This window comes from Opisthorchis viverrini (genome assembly GCF_000715545.1).
Source record: "Opisthorchis viverrini unplaced genomic scaffold opera_v5_377, whole genome shotgun sequence".
Taxonomy (NCBI): domain Eukaryota; kingdom Metazoa; phylum Platyhelminthes; class Trematoda; order Opisthorchiida; family Opisthorchiidae; genus Opisthorchis; species Opisthorchis viverrini.
In genome coordinates, this window is record NW_008752018.1 from 458,923 (window position 1) to 484,032 (window position 25,110).

General features: G+C 43.5%; 1 protein-coding gene across 1 annotated transcript; it reads left to right on the forward strand.

The window, feature by feature from the left end:
* Positions 1 to 1,845: 1,845 nt before the first annotated feature.
* On the forward strand, positions 1,846 to 23,244 carry T265_10372 (hypothetical protein; the record flags this gene model as incomplete). The annotated part of the gene is made up of 9 exons (XM_009176728.1): positions 1,846 to 1,991; positions 2,144 to 2,234; positions 3,565 to 3,697; positions 8,871 to 9,201; positions 12,436 to 12,502; positions 15,412 to 15,469; positions 19,305 to 19,386; positions 20,442 to 20,517; positions 22,365 to 23,244. 9 exons carry the CDS (start codon positions 1,846 to 1,848, stop codon positions 23,010 to 23,012), a joined length of 1,632 nt encoding a protein of 543 aa, XP_009174992.1.
* Between the last annotated feature and the right edge of the window lie 1,866 nt (positions 23,245 to 25,110).

Sequence of the window (25,110 nt, forward strand, 5' to 3'; positions counted from 1 at the left end):
ACCGTTTTATTTAGTCTTCACCGACTGAGGTATATGGTGTGACGTCTTTCCGAAACAACATTGCTAAGAATTGTTCAAATGATCGTTTCTGGTTCAATTTGAAGATGAGCATCTTTGGACAAATGCCTCAAATCAGTGAACCCTCTCCTTCAGCAAATTGTTCGCTGTATGTAAAAGGCTACTAGCGGGATATAGCTTTCGCTAGCTTGACTGGCTTGTGAAATAAGTCCAACGATTAGATGGTTACCGTCCTCAAGACATAAGCACGGAGGGGAGAATAAGTTAATCAAATGATATCCGTCTCTATAGACCCAGTATTCTATGCCGTTTTTGGTTTTTCACTTGTGCAGGCAACTAAATTCACTGTGTACATTCTAAGCAAAGATTCCTCACTCAGGTTTTATAAATACATTGTATATTTCCAGAGAACGATTTCACTCTAAGCTCAGCTCTTGTACTTACAGATGAGACAGAGGTTGAGTATAACTTGGGACGAGTGAGTTGATCCTTGCGTCAAGCTACCTACACAATTGAAACCATCTTAACAATGTTTCGCTTTCCAAATACACCCATATGAACCCATCCTCCAGTTATTGCGTTCTGAAGAGAGCAGCATCAAGAGGATATACCTGTTTCGCTAGACTGTCGATAATGAAAGCATATATGTATGACAACCTCTTCTATAGTGCCTCAAACATATTTGTCCCAAATATCTTCACTTCACCGATAAGAGGAGCTGCCAAGAGACACTGATGACGACTTTAGGATATTGGGAAAATCTTTTTTTCTATCTTTATGAAAATACATCTCAATTCAGTTTGTAGAGGGTTCACACTCTCTCGAAAGTCCGAAGGGCAGAAAGGAATGTGAAGCAAGGAGGTATTGTACCGTAATCAGCTCACCGAGACAACATAAGTAGTTCGATTAACAAATGCAAAAAGTATATAAGTTTACACATAATATTTATAGTACATATACATTAATTCATGCTCAGTTCGTAAGGAAACTAGGTCTATAGGACGTGTCCTTGGTTGGAACCATGTGAAAATCTTTCCGTTCATTCATGGTTCGCATTAAGGGGAATGGCCGTGTCGCGCCCGAAGAGTTTTCTTACAGTGATAAGCAGAAGGGACCAGAAAGTTTCATGACCAAACCAGAATGAAAGTTTGCACGGAGTACGCCATTTTGAAAGGTTTTGGAATATCGTATGGTCTTAGTTGCTGAATAGCAATTTGTTCCTCGTAAACATCATTCGAATGCAACTATCTTCTTCTTCGGAGGCAAAAAATGATTTAAAAAATGGTGAAAAAAGCTTACACCAATATGAGTGGGAAACTTGAATCTGTATTATCTTCTTCAGTTCAAAGGTTTATCGCCCTTCGAACAACAGAGTGTGATGGAATATGGTGGACCGGAAGTTTGTTTTGGCTCATTCTCTGGTATGCTTGACGCTGGTGTGGATCAATTTTAGGCAGACACTGAAAGGCTGAAATGGTTGACAGGTGGCGCCAGTCGGATTGCCATGCTTCGCATACCGACCAGTTCCTGGACCCAGATGTCGATGGTGCGCCCAACCAGAATAAAACATCTGGAGTCTAGTCAAATGCCTTCACATGACCATGCTGGCCAATCACTTGACTCCTCACTTTACTCAACCATTATGTAGCTATGAAGTGATTTGCCATTGAGCTGAAGATAGTGTTGGGTCGGAGGACCGAATCATACACTGTCAGTGGTGGAACATGTTGATCGACCAACTTGTGACAAAAGTAAACATAGCGGATCAATGCATTTCACAAATCCTGTGAAAAAATTTAAGAGCTACAGTTTAACTGCTTAAAACGGATGAATGAAATACTTGGAGTTCACCAGCATTTGAAACAGGCACGTGTGAAAAAGTGTAGACACTACTCAGATTTCTCCGAGAAGCCCAGGATTCGGGATGATAGATTTGTTCAAGAGTCCCAAAGTTGGAAGATACCCAAACGGACGTAAGTAGTTCAACTGTCAACAGTATTATATTCCTAACCTCCACCACGTCAGTAAATCCAAGATGGAATCGGTGATTTTTATTCGTTTGAATTATCATACGATTTGCCACACTTCCAAGAATTTCCCTCCCCCCATTTTTTGAACTCTGTAGGTCAAAGACACTAAATTCCGCCATCACTTCGCCGGGAATCAAACAGAATGTGGAATCGAAAACCAAAACCAATGTATCAAGAAGGTCATCGGTGAGTAAAGTGGAATGTTCAACGATTGTTTATGCGCCCCGTGCAAAGTTTGGTTGCAAGACAGTTTACACAGTTGGTACGCAGTTTCTTGTATTCTTCTAAGTTGTCCCCCCTGACACGGATCCTCCTGGGTGGTTCGTATGTTTTATTCATGGTTAGAAACAGTGGAGAGCTGGTAGTGTGAGGAGATTTGGGATTTTTGTGGAGCTTTCGTCCTTTAAGTGAAGCCAATCTATGCTGAAGTCTATGAATCTATGCTGAGAAGTCGTTGCTCGAGGGGCCAGTCAACACGTGTGACCGCGTGATGTGGATCCCGTGACTGAAGGATGAGCGGCGCTAAAACCTAAGTGCGAGTTAATCACACTGCTGATCGGCCGCTCGTGACCGAACGGTTGAGTGTCAAACTACCAGCCAGGAGGTCACGAGTTCAAGACTCTTCGGAGTTTCGTGAGATGCGCACTGCTGATGATTCCCAATAAGGATGCAACAGCTGTACAGTACTTCTCGCCTTTTCAACATAGATTGGCTTCACTTACAGGACGAAATCTCCACAAAAACAGTGGGAAGTGTCTTGTCGCTTTTCGTTCTACGTACGAGATTGTATATATTAGTGAATCTGAAGATTGTGTAGACGTGGAGAGACAAGACCACAGTCAGCTTTGCCTGCAGCTTGAGTCATATGTCTAGGCCTGCACTACCCCGTTGCATTCAATATATTGTTGATGTGCATCAGAAGAGAGGTAGTTATGCCACCTTGTGACGCCATTACACATTTGTTTGTCAGAATACGTCTTCTGCTGATCTATGTTAAACGCATAAACTTGAATGTGCATTGCCTGGATAGTGCGCCACTTTTCAGGGCTAAACTTTAGAAAAAATACTTCATATCTGTTTTCTTGAGACTATGTACCGTTTATGATTATCACCTTCGGCTTCATTACACAGTACAGTAATGATTCCCCACTAAGGGAGATGAAGACATCCGTGTTGGTTATCTGAGCAATAACATTGATGGCTCAGTGTTGAAATGTAATTCTAGCACCGATAACACAGTGTGTTCAAAAAGGATCGGGTTCCTTGTAAACAAAACAAGGTTTCACTCGCCGTGCTCTAACTAACTTGTTGTATTAAGTAAGATGTTTTGCACAATCAGTTTGACTTCATCTGGGTACCATAATCTACATAAGTACTTTCAAAAGCGTAAAGTCTTTATATACTCGCTGATCTTCCCAACTGAAAAAAGAACCTTTGAAAAGTTTTACTTCTCATACCCTACACATTGATGCGTGTTGCAGTAAGCACCTCCAATCCTTATCTACCATCCCCCTAGCATAGCTATCCGGGACCATCAAATGCACGTAACATCTACATGCTCAATCGCTGCCTCGACGACATTGAGCACTTTGGAAGACGACTGAACAAGTGCGTGAAACGGGACAGCACTGACTCGAAGGATATGCTGTGTGAGTTAACGTGAATGAAACCTTTCTGTTTGGTCTCTTATTGTCATTAATCTGGGGTGTTCAGTGGGATAGACAGAGTAGGTAGGACTCCTCAAACCAAAGCAGTGTATATGCTACTCATATAAACCCACGACTACGCATAGGCGACAAAACTCGAGACGAACCACAGCCTCGCTTGTCCAAGTATCAAAACTTTCTAGTAGCCTCATCCAACAATATCCAGTAGGTCTCAAAGGATCCATGGCGCCACTTGACTAGGAAGTCCCGACCCAGAACTGGATGGTCGTTTGGGGCATCGGGTAAACCGATCACACTAATCAAGCATGAACACATTCGATTGTTCGGACGTGCTAATTCTGAAGCGTCCAGGAAGCACTGGTAGAGTAGTGGTAATCGGCCCTCCTTCTATGTAAGAAGTCCAGAGTTCATATTCCGGCACGGCGCAGGATATATACCTCAAATGAGCTCCCACTTCGGTGTGGAATTACCAGAATAAGTTCGCCGGGACGGAAGGACGACTGTTCATACGAGTGATGTTAACGTGAATGTCACTAAAACAAGAATTAAAAAACTCACCTATAAACATTTGAAGCAAATACCGCTCTGTGTAGATCACAAAGAACAGCAATTACACTCCCGATTTCGTTAGCTAGGGAGAAAGTACAAACAATAAAAAGGAGAAAAAGAGATGGTAGAGGAATAATAGTCTGGAATCACGACACACGAGTGGCAGATAGAGGGTTTGTTTTTATCTTGCAGATAAAACGACTGCTTTTCTACTCTTATCCAAGCAAAAATGGAGAAGGCGTGTCACATTGTTGCGAAAAAACGTTCAGCTGTAGCATCCTTAAGGTGCCTAGCTGCCATGCTGAAATACTGCTAGGATGCCCAAGCCTAGACAGGAGGAGTCGAGATGCAGAGGTCGGGTTCGAACAATGTACCCTCCAGTCAGTAAATTGCGCTCTAACCACTTGAGCCACCTGCGTGAAACTGACCTCTGATTCATTTTCCACCTATGCTTTCCCAGATTCTTGGCGAGACGAATCTAAGGCAGTGATACTGCACAACACGCACACAGTTTATGGCTGCTAATGATAATAGTGGTAGCCTATAATGAAACTGACCTCTGATTCATTTTCCACCTGTGCTTTCCCAGATTATCGGCGAAACGAATTTATGGCAGTGATACTGCACAACACCTACACAGCTAATAGAAGAAAATAGTGTCTTTCGCTAAATTCGTAATGCACTGCCCGTAAGGTAGCTGAAACTTCTTCGACAGCCTACGACTGGTTTCGCCCTGCTTCGGGCTCATTAGGTAGGCGCAGTCCCCGAGTTTCCGTCAAAGTTATGTCCTACTTGAAACCAAAATCCCCCAAGACGGGCGACTTCGGTCATGGGCTGCCGAAGAATTTTCAGCAATCTTACAAGTAGTGCGTTACGAAAGTACATCTATCACGATATCTCAAATATCACAGCAACCGAAACATGAGGTGGCCTGGTGCAGCACATTCAGTTGCCTGGAAATATCACAAACGAGATATTCAGCTGGGTTTCGGGTGAATCTCTCGCAAACCAAATTTGTTTGCTAACGATAACTAGGGTTATTGACTGAAGATTCGGTCACTGCGTGTGACCCTTTTTGGAGTGGGATTATCAAAATGACATGTAATAGAAACGAGGCCGAGTTAGGAGTTGCAGTCACGAGGACGCTGTTTGATCGGCCACACAATCACTGTGTGGTCTGATTTTTAAGTCAGCATACCGCATTCCCGGTTGTTTTGATTAGCTTTGGTAGTATGGGAAGATGTGACAATGTTCAGCGATGATTTCCTCAAGTCAGTGGAGCCAATCTGTGCTGAACAGCCGATAAACTGTTGTACAACCCCGATTGGAAGTCGTCAGTACTGCGCGTCTCAGGAGAACTAAGAGGTTTGAACCCGCAATCTTTCATCTAGTCGTTCAGACACTTAACCGTTCGGCAACCAGCGGCTGATCAGCATTGTGATTCGAAACTTCCTACCCCCTAATGGAGTGTCTTCAGCTGCGCACTGCCGAATAGGCCTATATCTTGGGACCTTACTTATGAAAAAAGTTATTTTAAGGAATGAACCGGATTCCAACTTTAAGAGGGTGGTCATTCTTATCAATTGTGCGAAACCTTTGAAATAAAACTAGCCGCCCCGGTCTGAGTTGGCTGATATACTTATCTGATATTCAAATCCCTCTGTGGGCGACAAATTCCGGTGAAAAAATCTCATCAGGCAAGTAGTACTTTTATGGATGGCTTCCTGTACCCAAGTGCACATATATATGTCCGGTTTAGCCTAACAAATCTTTAAATTTGTGTAGGTGTCAAGTTAAATTTCAACCTCCAACCCGACATCCGAGAACCATGTCCCCCCCTCCCCCGAGAAAAAAACGGCGCATATAGTGACATGTCGTAACATGATTAAACCGTCTTCATCTGCAGTGGCAAATCAACGTGATGCCACAACACGCTGTGACCATAGCTGAGACTCCAGGATCTCCGCCTCTCATACTACAGACTAATATCCTACCATCATACTAGGCATGCCTCGTCCTCCCAGAACTGCCTCCTATACAGGGCGATCAGCCCCTAAATGGTTATCAGAACTTACTGAAATGCTACTTCCCCAACTCTTGTGCTTTCCGAAAGTTTTCGCCCAATGGAGTTCAGTTCTCCGATAACTGGTAGTGGATCTATACCTCGTGGTAAGTACATCACTTTCTATTTGTCGTCAGCTTCAAACGGGCCACTCTGCCGGCCTCTCCCGAGAAAGGACAGTTTGATATGCGCACACGAGATCGTAAAGTTACTTACACGGCAAATGCCATCCACAGCAGCTAAGCCCTTCGTGGGAATTATCCACAGTGCGCGGTTCACCAGCTAATGCAGGACCGCCATTGACTGCGTGATAGCCATATCTGCCGCGGGTAGTAATCACTGGTTTATTTTGGTCTATATTATCCCGAGGTCCCCATCCGGGAATACGGCGTTTATCAATGCGAGTGAGTTGACTGGGTGGGTGCTTTCACGCTTCGTTACCAACTCATTGACTGACTGTCTCTCGGTCGTCTTTGTTCAGTAGAAGGCTGGCCGCATAGGGTAGTACGAGGCAAATGCTCCTCGGGTATTTGAAGCACATGGCCTAAATAGCTTAACCATTTGATATATCGGTGAAGAATGAAGTTTCTCGATAACCTTCTGGCGTGCATAAACAATACTGATCTGTTGTTCCAACCTGACTCACGCGAGTCTTCGGAGGCACCTAGGCTTGAACAAGAAGAAATTTTGAAGGTCTTCCATAGGCACTGGCCAAGTCTTTGATCCATAAAGCAGGACAAATCAGATCGCTGCATTGCACACTACCCTTGACAGTCAGGCTGATGTCAAGTAGACACCACAAATGTCAAACGTTGGCAAATGCTATTCCGGCCTTCTCAACTCGCCAGTTCTTCGGGACTTGTGAAGCTGTCCAGATAGATGAACCTATCTACTACATCGATCGGTTTGTCTGTGATCATGAGATTTGGGTTTGATCTCATCCAGTCTTGTAACAGTGCTTTACAAGTGCAAAGTGCATACCGAAGTATGCAGCAGACCTACTTAGGTTATTTAAAATAGTTGATTTTCTGAGATCTGATCAAAGAATAGCAATACCGTTGGCATTCCCAGTACCCATGAGCGGACACCCATGAGGGTATTTAGCCAACGATACTCATCACTGGTCACGAAGTAGAATCCTGAAACAGAGTCATTACTCGATTATTGCTGAACTCACTTTCGCCACGATGGAAAGACTCAAACAAGAATCTCTGTCGTTCAAAGGTACCGTTCTAGCGGGCTGTTTGGAACGTTGGTTTTGTACCATGGCATAAGTTTCGTAAAGTGATGTAAAGTACAGTATAGTGTAGTATGGTATAGTATATTATATTATAGTATAGTATAGTGTGGTATAGTATAGTGTAGTATAGCATAGTATAGTGTAGTTTAGTATTTGAATCCCTTGGGCCTGAAACTCTAACATGAGGTGTAAATTGCAACCTATCTATGGAAGGTAATTTTCAAGAATTAATGAACAATGCTGTTCTCCAAACCATTCATTACACGTTTAAGGCTGCAAAATATTTTATCCTACAAAGCATTCGACGAAACCTCTTTGAAAACGAGATGGAATCATGTATGAAACCGAAAGTGATGTTGAACAACGTATTTCACCAATCCAATGAATCAGTAAGTTTGCTTAGAAGCAACCAACAAAAATCTTGAGGAAAATAAGAGGAGAGTGCTTCGTGAGCTACACTATTGTTTGGCGGACAAGAACGACGGGCTATCGCGTTAAGAGACACAAGTTTCGGAGGTAATATGCTGCTGAGGAGCATATCGTACCCTTGAAGAGGGCTCGTTCTCTCTCCTTCACGACCCATCTGCAGGAAATTATACTTCTCAGGAACATGGTTAGGTGGAGAAGCATGTAACAGAGTTAGTTTCGTAACTAAGGACGAAAACGCTAAAGTAGTTAGTTAGTTTTATTGTTAGTTAGTTATTTTCATTCGAGAAGTTGGTACACGCATATGATTCGAAGCCCTACGAATGCGAGGATCTGTTGCACTCCCTATATAGGGTTCCATCTTGAGCCTAACTCACCCAGACCAGTTGGAACATTCATTTGGACGAAGAACGCATGCTGCTCACCGCTGATTCCAGTGGGGTGGTTGCCCTTCTCGTAAGAGTAATGAGGCTGGTGATGATGATGATGATGATGATGATGATGATGATGATGATGATGAAGGTTACGAACACTACGCCCTAGCAATAAAGTAATGTGCTACAAAGCATTCATTTATATACAGGGTATCAGCAACCCTCCCGTCTATGATCTGGCCTCACTCGCAACCAGCGAATATAGTCTTGGACTCAGACCCTCGACTCCGGGCAAGCGTTCTGGCAACTGAGCTTTTCTTATCGCTCCTCCGCTTCCTAATTTTGACTCACTTTAATAAAGATGTCAAATTGATGCTTGCGCCAAAAATCCCGTGAAAACGGTGGGATAAAATTTTTTACGAATTCCTCTACTATCAAGTTTTAACCTTTTAGCTCGTAAGTTCACTCTCGAGTTCACGCTTCTTTTTCTGGCAAATCTTTCAGTGCGCATTGAGCCTGTCAATGTCAAACCACCAGGACGCCATGATGCCGTAGAAACCGTTCGAAAAATCAAACTGGCGTTAAACATGGCTCAACTAATTCAGGCCGAAGCACCAGAGGCCATTGAGAAGATTTTCATTCGACTCATCAAGTGTATCGTCTGGTTAGATGACATTAGTCAAAGTCGAATCATCCCTGACTACGAGATGGAAATGATCCAGGATGTGGTCGAGCCATTACTAAGCGAGGCAACCATTGAGGCAATCAAAAGGCGCTTGAATCCAATTCTGACAGAATTCTGGATCAAGTTGGGTGACGCTTGGAACGTATCTGCGTAAGTCCATGTTCTTTTTCCATCTCATTCATGTTCGTTTGCTCGTTAGAACTGAACTAGTCAATTGTAGAACTACTGTCCTGGGAAATGTCAAATCAAGACCTGATGCTTCTCTACTTCTTTGGAAAAGGCAGCGAATTCCTTCAAATCGACTTTGAGATGTAGAAAAAAAACATTCTCCTGTCTTTACCAGGCTAAGCTCCAGAGAACCGAAAACTCACGTTAGCATAAGCCTACTCAACACAAAAATTTCTCCATTGGCTACTCGTTCCGAGTTGCCGTGAAACAAAGTTGTGTTCAGACATAACATACTATTCATGAAGAAACTCCTCAACAGTCCACGAGGAACTTCGCCCTTCTTGGGGTCTGTCAGTTAGGCGTAGTCCACGAGTTTCCGTCAACCTTATGTTCTACTTTCAACATCATACTTACAACATCATAAACGAGAGATTCAGCTGGGTTCCACGTGAGTCTCCTGTCAAAGACAATTGATTTGCAAATGAGTGCATTTCTTGTAAAGTGCTGTTGTTTTGCTACCGTATAACCACGCCAACTTATGGCATCAAGCCGTGTCGTGAAATAAAGAGGGACAGAGGGGATGACCCAGAGCTAGCCAAGCATTCGAGGTACTTGCACCTTCAACTGACAGCAGATCTCACTAAAAATCAAACCCGGAATTTTGGGGGAACAGTACTTCTGTCAACTCGCATAAAACCACCAAAAGTTGGAAACTTGCGTCCAGTGTTGATTTAGCCCCAAGAAGGATGTAACCGATCGTAGGCTGTCGAAGAATTTTCAGCAACCTTGTGCGTAGTTTCCTTTATGAAAATATACTGCGATATCGTACCAACCGAAACTTGAGGCGGCCTAGCGCAGCACATTCAATTGCTTAAAAGCATCACAAACGAGAAACTTAATCAGGTTCCAGGTGAGTCTCCCGCGAAACCAAACTGATTTTCAACAGAGTGTATTTTGCTTGCTTGGTGTTTGTTCACCTTTGGCCTAATCCATAGTACGGTTTGTTGACATAAGGTTCCTGTGAGTTGGCATGTGATCAACTTGCTTAAAATCTAGCATACTATATTTGCGATGGACGAAGGAAGGACTCGGCTCACATTTCTGGTGGAAATCAATATCCTGGACACAAGTGCGATGACTTTCCGCCGAGTACCGGCATTCGTAGCGGAATAGCAATGCAACCACAAGAATGCCAGCGTTACTCACGTACACATTCCTATCCATTGAAATAGCAAATTATTGAACTGGCTGAATTCTGTCCGGTACACAGTCTTAGAAAGCATATGTATTGGATGGTACATTGTGAAATGATCGTCGACTTTACAGATTTTATCAATGCCGCTTTACGTTACGTTGGGATAAACGCTATTCGGCATGGTTAACAGAATATCATCGTTCATATTCGGTCTTGCGTTGTCGTTACGGTTAGTTACTGGTATGAAACTATTTATACTCAGCTAATGCTGTACACAGGATAGTATCGATAAGATTCGACCTGAGAGCACTGTTGGACTACATCTCCACTTAAAAAAACTAACGGGTGACAGAGGTAACTGTTAGGCCTTTAGGTGCAGAGTAGCTGGTGATTTTCAGCGCTCCTATTCCTTGATCGCACTCATTTGGATTTATGCTAGTGCATGCGAAACGTCGAATCCCACTCTTGTCAGTTTTCTTTTAATATCCCAGTATTTTGTGAAGTTCTAGTAATCCAGAAACACCCATCCCTATGGCATCTTTGAACCCGTCCGGTTTCCACCAGTCCTCTCCCCAGTCCGCCATCCTGTAGTGGGTCCACGCTGAACCTTATGGCTTGGCTTCTGTCTAATAAACACAGAGGATTGGGTCATATACATTCCCAGTCCTTTCTTCATGCCATATCTATACAAAGACCACAATACAGGCATCATAAACTCGTACAGTTCTATCCGACAGCTAACAAACAAAGGTACCCATTTGTTCTACTAGCACAGTTAGAAAAAGTGTTGCTCAACAAGTTCATCTGATTTGACGCACAGGAGTGACCGTTAAAATAAGAGGAAGGTCAGGGCCGTCATGTTGCCAAGAAAAGGTTTTCATTTTCATCAGGAATACCAGATCCTTGAAAGTCACCACTGAATGTCTGAAGTCTACCGAGACTCTCAGCGGACAGACAACGCCCCTTCAATATGCAGTGCTCCGTAGACTTGTATCGAACCCAGACAGCGCGAGTCAGCGTTGGTCAAGGTCAGACAACGCCCCCGCAATATGCAGCGCGTCGCAGCCTAGTACCAAAGCCAGACCGCGTACGTCAGCGTCGGACCAAGTTAGACAGTGCGTCTCCATTAAATAGCTTGGGACCGTTGCATTCTCACCTTCGCACTCGCTTGTTCGGAATATGGCTGTTGTGTTCCCTCCTGTGAGTCTTTTTTTCCAGCACTGGGCACTAGAGTGGGTCAGTAGCCAGATACAACAGATTGGAGAATCAGCAATTATAACGATTTCCTTGATGAAAGGGGATATAGGCGTTTGAGAAGTGAAAATACAACCCCCCTCCCCCAACTGGGAGCATCTACTTTGTCTAGGATTGATGAAAATATTCTAACCCCAGTGCCGACAGATTTACATCCGTAACACATCCCTACTCTGTGATCTGAGAGATGAACTAACCAAAGGTCAATAGAAAATGTCAAAATAGATTGAGTGTATCAGAGAAAGTGGGAATCTCCCAGACGTTTCAAGTCATACCACATCCTGTTTTTTTTCACATAGCCATGTGCCAAACCAAGTCAACGCTCAGGAATGGCACAACCACAAGAATCAAGCATTTTCTGTTGGCTCCTGAATTGAGTTTAGACTCCATAAGCCGGAAACTTCATAACCGTGAACATCTAACCTCCTCGTGAGGCAATCGTCGAACCTTCATTATACATCCTACAAACATACTATTACACAAACTGATCCCCGAATTTTCGTCTCCTTTGCAAAGTCGATAGTTGCACGTCGCTATTTCAGCTACACTTCCCACAAATTACCTAGAGTTACGATAACTCTGACCAAATCTATGGTTGTGCATTCCGTTGGAGGTTCCCAACTTCCACATTCGAAATTTGAACTTAGCCGGCTCGGCCTTATTCAAAACAAATACTGATCTTGTTCAAAATGTCACTGATTCGATCTTTGTACTCCCACAGACGTACACCCACACTCCTCTCAAATTTCTCAATTCCTAATTCGCAGGGAACGTTGGCCACATCCAATTGCGACCTACGTACCTCAGTTCAAAACCACACCCAAAAGGAATGTGGTAAGTTTTCAACGAGTTCAACTAGTCGCCTGCGAAAAGTTAAAGAAAGCAGTCCGGATACACGTGGTCTTCGTGAATGGCCCCTCTCAATCGAGCACTGCATCTACCAAATTATTAGTCGTGTGTTTCGTCAAAAAAATATCTTGCCATATCTCGACTATCGTATCATTCGTGCAGCACACCCATTTGAACACTCATTTGAACTCATTATGAACAAGAATTTTAGCTGGGTCTCACTTGACTGTCCTCTATTCAATCCAGTTTAGTTTGCAAAGGTGTATTTCGAAAAGGTGCACAAAATTTTGGCTTAAAGTGAACATGAATGAAACCGACAGATTTCACCCACTTGATAAGCTCCAACAAGGATAAAGTCGGTCGTGAGTTGGCGAACGTCTTCAGCCGCCTTATCGGTGGTGCTTCCAAGAACTGTTAATTTCCACCCCTTGTTGTTCCCAATTGCTTTGGGCCGTCAAATCCCAAACCAGATCACACAGTATCTGCCTAGCCAAGCCAATTTTAAACGCGAAAAAATGCTGGAAACATCAATGCCCCAACTATTCTCTGGAGGTCAGTATGACTAAGCATTTTTGAGCTTTACCTTCAATAAGCATTAAAAATTCTAGCCAATTGAAAATGAGACCGTCAAACGAGACCGGTAGGACGGTATGACACACGAAGTTATTTTTATCATTTCAAAACAGGATGGATATTTATTCCAGTCACTAAAGAAAAAACACCTCCAAAGAAGAATCGACCGGGGGGGGGGGGCTCAAAAATGGAGCCAGCTCCCTGTAGGGGAGGGCGTCTCTAAACCGATCGTTTTGAACCCCATATCGTGCTACCGCTTATACAAACAAAACGAATCTTTTGTTTTGACAAGTTTGTTATCCTGTATGTGCTTGATACGCCACCACATGCCCTCGTACTGTGGAGGGAGGCTACAGGTTAGTGATGTTCGAATACTTTGAGTTACTGCATCTCTTTACCTGCCTTCTGGTCCCCTTCACTCAAATCATTTACGTGACTATCTTGTTTTGATTTATACAACAGTAGTTTTAGTAGTTAAGGTCAACGTCTTGACACGCCCAAAATTCGCCAAATTAGTCCATTTTCATGGTCTATGGAAACGAAACGACGATAAATACAAATTACTGGTTACATGTTAAGAGGTTTTTATACAGCATGAGAACCATACAACCTTCTAGAGTAGTTTGCACCTTCCAGGTTGTTTTTGGCTGATGCAGTGAATGACATCCGGTATGTATGACTATCGGTCTTGAACCTGCTTAGTTGATAAGAGAACGAATCATTTCTACGCTCTGTGGTCAATGAATGCACATAAACTGACAGGAGGTAAATGCGTCTAGCTTCACAATAATAGTTGGTGCGCACCAACCGCCTGCTTCTTACCGATTATCCGGGCAACTTTGTGGGCACAGTGGAATGCCAGTCAGCTGGGCTAAATTTTTTTACGCGGACATTTCGCTTCTCTACGGGATGGCAGGCGTCCATAGTAGATACAGCACCTTTTGGACATTTCTTCAATTACTTTATCTCTTTGACTGAATTCATTCGAAACACCAAATTATTTGAGGCCAGCCACCGAAAAGATGTGGCTAGTTTTTGACTGCTATGACCTGCAGAGACCCTCACTTACAATTGCAGTAGGCTATAATAAACCACAATATAGCATAGGGAATGAGGGGTGCGAGATGGCTCAAATAGTTAGAGCGCAAATCTACTGACCGGAAGGTCCGGGGTTCGGACCCGGCCCCTGCCTCTCGACTTCCTCTTATCTGGGCTTGGGCAACCTGGCAGTACCCCAGCCCTCGCGCTTCCTCTTAGTAGCATGGTAGCTAGTCACCTGAAGGGTGTTACAGCTGTATGATAGGGAATGAGGTTCCATGACTCAAAACAGGAAGGTCTGATATTTTCACCCTGACGGCTTTACGGATTCGAATTCGTTGTTTTCTCAGTCGTCCCTTTCGCTCGTTCTTCCCCGGAAATGTCTTTTGTCTACTGACCAATGAGTGTCGTTAAACAGTCGGCATTATCTAAGTAGATCCGTCAGACGTTGACTCAGTTAAACAACCTATATCCCGTCTTTTAAAATCATGAATTTACCGATTCGAAAATAAGCTGTCCGTTCGAAGCCTTGCTTCTGGCAAATTATCGTTTAACATGCACTGAACCAACCGACCTCAAAATGCCTGATCCAGTCCTAGCTTCCCTTGTTAAGGACACTGAATATCCAGGTCCTTTGGGATGGCAGTATTGATCTTGCATTCGTAATACGGCTAATCTTGCAGTTTGTCGAAATCTTGGTTGCTTGGGTGCGTTTATCGCTTGCTGATCAAATGGCTATTGGTTCGCAAACTGAGGATACGTCATTAATACGCTATTGGTCATAGCCCCTTGCTTGGCGATGAAACAGATGAACTCGGTGAAGTTATCATTAGCCAATTGCTCAACGGCCAAATTCCCAACTTCTGTTGATTTACTATGATTTCGAGCTTACCCTAGTGCTTCTTCAGTTGCCATCCTCTGGAGAGACACCTGAACCTACTGGGCTGGAGATGTCTTCCAGCTATACTCTCCTTTAGGATTGGGCAGGCACTAATGATCTCAAGCTTCCATTATTCTTGTCTCCGACCGTAGAGTAATCTATTTCCATTGGTAGCTGAGCAAACGTCTTCCGTGTTGTTCACACCTTGTTACAAGGTTTGATTATTTGCCTATGCATCAAATGGTTTTCACTCAGCGTCTGTGGTATATGGATCCTACAGGTGTGTTGCCAGATTACACGGAATAACAGAAACAGCAGCCCAGACCCACGAAACTTTTTAAGGGCGTTGTGAAATTTGCACTTTTTTATACACACAATTAGCCAACATTTCTTTGTCGTTTAGGTTGCCCTTTCAAACCGTTCCCAGGGAGGTGGAACAGGCTTTGGAGTTTATCCACAAGGTAAGTCCAGTTTTTGTATAAAGCGATAGTTGAACGAGTTATCAGTTATCTTCTACCACAATGTCTGCTCTCCAGTAGTTTGGTGATCTCGCATCGCCAAATCAGCTGGGTCGTCTTTGCTGTAAACGTCAATCCGTTTTCCTGATTGGTCAGCTAGTTCGGCTGACCGATCACTCGTGGGTTATCGACTTATTTGGATGTATTTAGTTGACCCCACCTTTTTGACATGCTTCCAAAGTGTAGTTATCCACCCCTACATTCTCAGATCATCAGCGATTAAAACCGTGGCAGCTAGAATCACAGTTTAACATGTACGCCGTCTTTAAATTTGAAAATGAGATTTTTTGCAAACCTTCGAAATCAAGGAGAATCAGAAGTACACTACGAAGTCTTTCTGCTCTCTGAAGCAAACAGTTATTACCACACATGATAGCTGTCGATGTAGGGTTGCTTACTCTGATGAAGAACCGTCAAATAATCTGGAAGGTAGACTCTAATCGAAGTACCGCACACATTCGGTCAGGCAGCGTGAAAATAAACTGACTGAAATAAAACGATGATGTCTTGTATCTCACGACAGATTTCCAGGAACAGTGATGATCCTCATCATAACTCCTTTCTGAGTGAAAGAAAGTGCATGATTTTCTGTACAGACCGGCAGATCCTAACAGCATTGTTATCATCAATAGTAATACCAAAGAAGAATGCTGGTGTAGATGTAAAGCACTACTCATAAGGTTAATTCAACAATCAACAACTGGTTTCGTCCTTCTTGGGGCTCATCAGGTAGGAGCAGTCCCCGACTTTCCGTCAACCTTATTTTGAATTTGAAAACCTAAATTGGACAGATTTCAACAAATAAACTCATTTGCATATCACTCTGGTTTTGACGGGAGACACACCTCAGACCTAGCTGAATTTCTCGTTTGTGATGTTTCTAAGCACTGAATGTGCTGCACTAGGCCGCTCCATGTTTTAGTCGGTAAGACATTTGAGATATCACGTTACATTGTATAGACGTAATACATCACTCATAAAGGAACTCTTCGACAGACCACGACCAGTTTCGCCTTTCTTGGGGCTCATCAGGTAGGCACGGTCCACGAGTTCTCGTCAACTCCGTGTTCTACTTGCACGAAATTAAGAGTAAGAACATCATAAACGAGATATCCAGCTGGGTTCCAAGTGGGTCTCCGTCAAAACCATATTGATTTGCAAATGAGTGTAGTTGATGAAAAGTGATGTTGCTTTGCCGCCGTATGACCATACCAATTTATTGAACAAAGCCGTGTCGAGAAAAAAAAGAAAGAGGGACAGCAAAGAGGACCCAGAACTAGCCAAGCATTCGAGGCACTTACAACTTCAACACTCAACTAGACAAACTGGATAGAAACTAATAGTAGATGTCACCAAAAATCAAGTTCAAAATCTTGAGGGAACAGTACTTTGGTCAACTTACGTGAAACCACCAAAAGTGGGAAACTTGCATCCAGGGTTGATTTAGCCGCTTCAACTGAGCACTCTTGTGGTTTGCCGAACCGTACTGGCGCTGAGCGTGGATGACGTTTTCACTTCGATTTCTCTACTCATGGCTTAGAGTTTACATCAGGTTATTTATGTGGTCCCAGACGTTTCCACAAGTGTATATGGCAGTGTAATTCTTGAGATCTCATTTCCCGAGGCCAGGAAACGTGTTGGTTCATTCTCGTTTTTTAAGCCAAACTGACGATCCAAAGCAGCACTTGCAACTGAAACCTAAGCCTTCTCTGTAGTTATTATGCCCATATCTTTGATAATTCCAGTAGGGTGAAATGGAAGTCATTGTGAGGATCGACGATAAAATAGCTCTCCTACCGGGGCTTGAAAGACAATAAGTTTTCGTTCATGGCCTTCCGAATCTCTTCATTCTCCATTGGTTCAGAATTTTTGCGTCTTTCAAGTGCGCTCCATGTTCACACCCAAATTAAACGTCGCTGTGTCACACAACATACATTCTCCATCAAACCGAGTGTTTCCTCAGTTGTTACTACTGATCAGGTAGTGAGCAGTAAACACACTGAAACTGCGAGTTACTTATTATTGTTACTTGTTGAAGACATGTTGAAGAATACGAGCACCGCTTCCCCCGTCACATCACACAGAAGCCAACAGTTGGCTTCTGTTCCTCTTCGCCAATTTTCACCTTTCCTATTTTAGGCCAAAGTAAGATGTCCACAGATTCTCGGTTTGATTTTGATGAAGTTTCGCGACTTTTGACTAAAATCCAACAGAAAAACAGCAGCTAAGGGTAGAACACAATTTTATGCTTGTCTACTTCCAGTTGTTCATAAATCGCAACACAGAAAACCTCGTGTGGTCGAGAAAGCATTCTAGTGATGGGTTTCGATGTGAAAGACGCAAAGAACAGTGAATATCAGTGAAACTGAGCGAGGAAAGTCAAACGGATGGGCCCTTTGGTATTTGTATTTAGGCGATTGAAGTACAGAACTAATAAATGTTAAAAATAAAAACATATCAGCTGATTTCCCTCCTGTGCCTCATGGAGAATGCGCTCACCGAGGAGTGGAAACGCTTAGCGTGACCCTGCGCCATAGCAACCACTTCCGTCTTTGGTGCAAATTTGAGTTCACAGAAAACATATAACGTTTAAGCAACCATCCGCTAATCTCAAAAGCAGCCTGTTTTTCAAGGCCTATCTTCTTCAAAACGAACACGTCACGGAACTGTTTGGTTCCGCTGCTGGATTTCCAGTTCCTTGCCATTACAAGTAAGTAAGCTGGACACTGAAACAGAGTTACGATGCACGGCTCTTTAACATGAGTATTACCGCTCATGCTCTTTCATGTGGACGAACTTATCGCAGTGTGGGGCAGATTTATGAGGGCCAATCAAACCCAGTGGCACATGGAGGTGTTAAAATGCTGATTACTGGAGATATTTCTAGTATAGGTTTCATCCTATAATTGAATGAATTGCGTTGCGAAAGGACAAGAAGCAATGTACAGCTGTTTCATCCACTTTGGGAGATATCAGCGATGCGCACCTCGGTGCAGCTTTACTCCACTTGCAGGGCCAACTCCCAACTGAAAATTCCAAATCTCCTCAAACTACTAGCAATCTGTAAGTAGCTCAGACGAAGAATAGGATTCCCCCTACCAGTGGAGCCTGCATCTGGAGTGTCGTCACTCGAGGGACAAGTCAACATTTGACCACGTGATGTGGTTTCCGTGAATAAACCATGAGAGGCGCTATATCCTGTTCAGATGAGAGTCAGTATCAAAGATGACTGACCGCTCGTGATCGAACGGTTAAGTATTCAAACTACTGTTTGGGAAGTCGCGAGCTCCAGACTACCTGGGGTTTTGTGAGATGAGCACTACTGACGATTCCCAATAAGGATGGAACAGCTTCTCGTCCTTCCTGTATAGATTCTTTTTACTTACAGAGCAAAATCTCCATTTACAAAGCTGACTTCGTTCAAACAGTGAATTCCTTTGGGCCATCATGGGGAAAAACAAATATTGATTTGTGACACACTATCCTGGGAGCATTTGTGAATGTACGGATTACTGCTTAGACTTGCGAAATATTCTCGCAGTGACCATCTTTCCGAAAACCTATATTTTGGCATTACAAAGTAGCAGTCGCTAAAAATAGAAGCAGTACCAGAAAGTTTGGACAGCGAAAACCGACTGGTTACTATGGTGGCACCACAACTCAAAATAAGGACTGAATTTGTTTGGTTGTATGAACCACGCTAGTGTATTTTACCTGGAAATATAATTTTAGAAAATCCCGTACAAATTACCCACCTAAGCCCACTTTGTCCTTCCAGTTGTCGCAAAGTACTCACGGCCAAGAATAAACAACAAAGAACATCAAAGGCTCTGCCAGAAAATACAAGATCGCGGCGGCCGGTGAGTCTTAGGAGGTTGTTTATCCTTGCCACCTTTATTCAGCATTAATTCACGAGACTGGCAGAACAAACGCACATTTCAGAGGAATTAAATTGCAGTAAAATGTTCTGCCTTTAAGGGAAAAGGTCGCTTAGTAGTTACACTTTGGAGATTCTCAATTTTTGACGTAACATTACTTGAGTCTGGGGAACGGTGGTTTGAGAAACGCCTCCAAAGAAGGACGATTTTGAGACCTGTATTATTTGTAGTGTACATGCGCGACCCACTCGAGAATGCCATCTCTCCATACACACAACAATTAACTAGCAGTTAGTTGACCCTAAGTCTGTGAATTTCATCTTATTTTATTAGCTGAATAAAGCAAAGGGAACCGAATTTTGCTCATTCAAAGCAAACCAGGAAATCGCATGTGATCCTTGGATTGTGGTTTGACCCAGACTACTTCATTTTTCTGGCCTTCTTTGTGATTGAGGAGTAATTCTTCTGATAGATGCTCCAAGGGTTTCATTTCCCGGATGGAACAGCGAGTTACGACAGACTAGCCGGTTGGTTTTGGATGCTGAAATCGCTGGACGTTGTCAGGTACGAAATATGGAACAGCGAGTTACGACAGACTAGCCGGATGGTTTGGGATGCTGAAAACGCTGGATGTTTTGTCGGGTACGAAATTAGGTTGGAGAAAATCTACGTCAGGGCGAAATAGAATAAAGATCTTAGTGTTCATTGAAAGACTGTTTATGCAAGAGAATAATGAGTATATTGGCCAAACGTTTAGGCAAAAGCTGCCTCCAGGATCCCTCACAACATTGTCCCTAGCTTACAACTTCTAGAACTTCTTCTACGGGAATTAGTCGATACACTTTGACTCTGTTTGTTTGAAACCTTCAATGAGGCATAACCTGGAGGAAAGAAACAATGTTAGTTCTACAGAAAGATACTCATCAGAAAGAGGTAGGAAGGGAATGCTTTGCTTCAGGTTTGCAATATGAAGTTTATTTGATGTGCTGCGTGACGTTTTTGTAATTTACTTCTCTTACCTTTTCTCACGTCTGTAGCTTGTGTTACGCAACCGTACGCCACGTGAGCTCGAAACCAGCCGAAATAGATGCATATCAGGGTGAAGTGTTTGAAGTAAGTCTTGGCAAATCATCCCTCCTCATGAACTCATAATGCTTGGTTTTGGTGACACTCATAAGGCTTCACAAGCAGCGGTTTTTTGTATTGGGAAGGACAGGAATGCAAACGACGTGGGTCCAAAATGGATCCATTACCACTGCCTGACCCTCATCGACAAACAAACGACTGTCTGGAAAACACTTATAATATCATTCGGTAGAAGTGCGGGGTAAATTTGAGAATGAAGGGATAGCCAGGCTGGTTGCACTGAACAGATTTGTTGCCCTTGGACAGTAACCCATGAGTAACACAGCCGAATGACTCTTTAATCCCCTGCCGGAATACGCTCAATGTTATGGTTGAAGTTTATCAACCGGGTTTTATCCCAGTGCGCCATCTATTAACCTGGTAACATCTCCATTCGGCTAACACGGATAGTGTTTCCTCGTAAGTTTGGACGAACCTCTGGCGAGTTTGACTCGTTCTGTTTGGGCAAAGAACACAGAAGGTTATTCATTCATGCACAGTCGATGCCTAACTGGCACGCTGATGACGAAGATACAGTGGGTCGGAAAACATGAAGACAAGCTTTTTGCAAACTGCTATCGCGTGTTCCCTTAGCTCGATTCCTTGTTAGACGGATCTCCTGTTGACGAAAATGAGAGATAGACAATTTGCAATTGCAATTCCGAATTCCCTCTGAGAAGACAGTGAGCTGAATTGTTCCCTTTGGGAGAGGCCAGGTGGTTTTTGCTTCCTCATCTGTGGTGATCGTGCATTCGGGTGTACCATACCGCTGTGCACATCGCTGTAGGGATTTCGTACAGAGCATGAAATATGAAGTCACTATTTCACTTATGAGTTTTGCACTAAGTGAAGCAAACCCGCACTTTCTTGTTTCGCCAAAAAACGCCATGTGTTAGGGCTTATGCTGGAGACTCCAGGATCACTTTTTCTATCCGGCGGTGATTTTAAATATACATTTTGAATAGCACTCTTTACAGGTGTAAGTCGGGTTGTCAGCCGGAGGCTGGCTTCAGTCAACTGGCACGGTCAGTTTTGGTGGACTCTGACTTGAACAGTTCACGAACAAGGAGCAGACGTTTAGTGAGCCTGAAAAGTTCTCCTTTCAGCGGGGTGCCCTCGTTTGTTTGACTGAATCATAACCACCGAAGACCCGATACTGAGTGGATAACTATGCACCAATCCTTCCTAATAACTAGTATAATTCGATTACCTTGACGACACACTCTCCATACGCGTGTAGTTGACTGTATTGAAAGTATAGATATAGGCGTAAGCTTGTATATTAGATACTAAATTCGAAGGTTGTCTGTTTGTTTTGTTACGCGTGCTGTGAATTAATGTGGATGTCCGTTTACAATCCAAAGCGTCACAGTTAATCTACTGGGAATAAACGTATTGTTGAACTGTCAGACTTCACACACTGTCGACTACGAAGGGTTGTATTACAGGGCCAATAAAAAGAAAAGTACGGTGGTTTTATTGCAAACTGTTACTCAAATTGTCCTTCCTGTAGACGTATGTGCCGCGTTAGTTGTGCAATATACCAGCACTTTGTATCTCATGTTTCGGTTCCACTTTCTTTGTGCAAAAAGGATTCTTTGATCAAGTCACTTCACGTGCTTCTCCTTAGTACTGTTAGGTTGGATTCTTATACTCGCGTTTGTCATGGAAGATAAGTGAAATGAATTTAATGACAACTAATTAGGCTATGCATCTGAATGGCGAACAAAAAGCACAGTGCACAGACTACTGTTCGACAACTATCTGACTCATGCTGAACATTTTGAATACCCGTGATCCTTACGGATTTTCATGATATTCTTACTTTCAAACAGATTGTAGATAACACTGAAGGAGACTGGTGGACCGTCACAAACAATGTCGGAGAAACAGGGCAAGTGCCAAAGTGGAAACTACGTCCTTTCTACCTGTCAGCCAGTATGCTCGATTTGCGTCAGACCGAACCAACCGTAATGAATTCTACCGTACCCAAGGTGCAATCACGTCCTTATGTCTATAGAGGGTCCTCACACAGCCGCCCAAAGAGCGAGTATGAACCATGGGAACAGGAGAAGCGCTTCAGTTTCCCTCGTCAGAGCCTGTCTAAAAGCCGATCAATGGGGTCACGGGTTAATCTAGTGCCATCTCATCGATATGGAGAACCAGATGAGATGGACGATGTTCACCCGATGATGCTTTACTTACCCTCGGAAGAAGTGAAACGGATTGGCGATAGCAAATCATCGGTTCCGATAATTCTCGTACCCTACGAACGTCATTCACGTTCAAAAGAACGTAACTACTCACCTGGACGTGGGCATTCCCAAACGCGCTACAGAACACCAGACAGATCTCCACATCGGAATGAACGTGATGTTTCACCTGTTCGGAGGCGGTATTACCCAATTCGGCCGGGCCAAACTTACAGACCAACCATCAAACTGGATTCTCCGGAGCCGAGACGACCAAGTAGAAGATACTGATCCCTAGATAGCACAGCCTGCTTTTTCGCCTGACCCTAAACCTGACCTCCCATTTCAAAACCGTCGACAAAATATCCAGGTAGTTTCTAACTGAATTCCATCAAGACCCCTACGGACTACTGATAATCTTTTCATCCCTATTCATACTTTTCTGTATGCGTACTTTCCGACTCAATCATTTTATATCTGTTCTAAACCCGTCCAATTCCAAGCATAACAAAACTGTATCGTGAACTATTTTCTTCCTTTCTTTATTCAGCAAGCACCAACATCATAAATTATATAAAAAAATCCTTGGGTAAATGGAAACCGGAAAGTGAGGGACACCTCATTCGGAGTAAGGTTCGTGCACTATGGCCAATTCCAACAGATGGTGAAGTAGAGCGCTCCTGGTCCATGCGGTCGAACAACTGTTGTGTTCATAATGTGCTCGAGCAATGTCTGACTAAAAGTATCCTCATATTTTAAGGAATATGAGATTTGCCGTTGGATATTTGGTTCATTTGTATGTTGAGAGAGTTGGTGTGGACCAAAAATGTAACCCCCTCCCTGAAGAAAGCCGTGGGAAACATAAAAGACTTGATTTTCCCCCACTGGAGGTTGTTTCCGAACGGTTTCCGGAACGGTTTATTAACCCAATCACATCCTATTAGCTGACGATGCGTTGAAGCCACACGTCGATTGATAGTCTTCCATGTGGGTGAAACGGATCACCAGCAAATTTAAAAAATTTTAGGTAACATCAGACAAGTTCGCACGAAGATGCTCTACCTGAGCTCTAGCAGTATGGAATTCAAATCCAGACAAGCCTTCCAAGGATTCTGCCATTATTGAGTCTTTTTTAACCAGGCACGTCTGCACTTTGTGTGAGCACAACTTAAGTGCTCAAGTATGACCATATTTGGTAAAAAAAAACTCAGACTGATCAAAAACCATCCTAACTCGTCTCCAATAGGCGCAGTATCCGACAAAAACTACTTCATTTTTGTAGAATTGCATGACTCTCGCTTGAACTATCGTCCTCCTGTCCTTGAGCAATCGTTCTAGTGAGTCCACCCCAACACCTGAAACATAAATGCGTCCAGCAGGTTTCAAGCGTTTATGGCGCTTCCTCACTTAGAAGTCCTGACTAGAGGGCCAGTCGATCGACACAATCACGGTGTGTTTTACTGAGTCGTCGTCCGAGGCATTGGGCGTTCCGCTCACATCACTCAAGCACAAACGTGTTTACCTGTTCAGACGTAAAAATTCGGATGACTTTAGCCCACGCTGGTGGGGTAGTGGTATCACGCTCGCCTCGCGTGTCAGATGTGCTGAGTTCAAACCCCGGCACGGTAATTGGGTATGCACTTCTCGCGTGTCAGATGTGCTGAGTTCAAACCTCGGCATGGTAATTGGATATGCACTTCTGATGGGCTCTAATAAGAACAAAACTCGGGTTCGTGGCTCGACTCACTAGGACAGTTGCTCGGGGACAGGAGGACGATTGTTCAAGCGACATTCACGTGAGTACGTGTTCTACTTCAGTTTTGCCTTATTTCCCCCTTGAAGACAATATCGATTTTCCCCCGTTTTTTCACTGTGCATAAGCGAGCTTACCTGAATTCGTTAGATGAATTGAGAAGGTTGAAACACCAACAGATACTGAAAGAATCGTCTTTCGTGACTCCCTTTTTGGAGCCCCAATACCCGTCCAGTCAACAAATTTGAGAACTGGTCAGTGGTGCCAATGAAAGAACGGGTAATCTTTCTTCCAAAGCATCTGGGCTTGGCAACTTATTTTTCTTGGTTCCAGAAATTTACATATTTCTAGCATCGAGGAGGTGCCCCACCCAGGGAGGCGGGGCTTCCAAATCATCACTTTCAAGAGTGATGGTTTAACTGCGGAATGATTAGTGCTGAGGATTTTGAAGCACATTGCACAATAAAAGGCAGGATATGTAGATTTTGGAGAACTGGTCAGTGGTGCCAATGAAAGAACGGGTAATTTTTCTTCCAAAGCATCTGGGCTTGGCAATTTATTTTTCTTGTTCCAGAAATTTACATATTTCTAGTGACTCTCTGGTAATTCTAGCGCGTCGAGGAGGTGCCCCCCCCA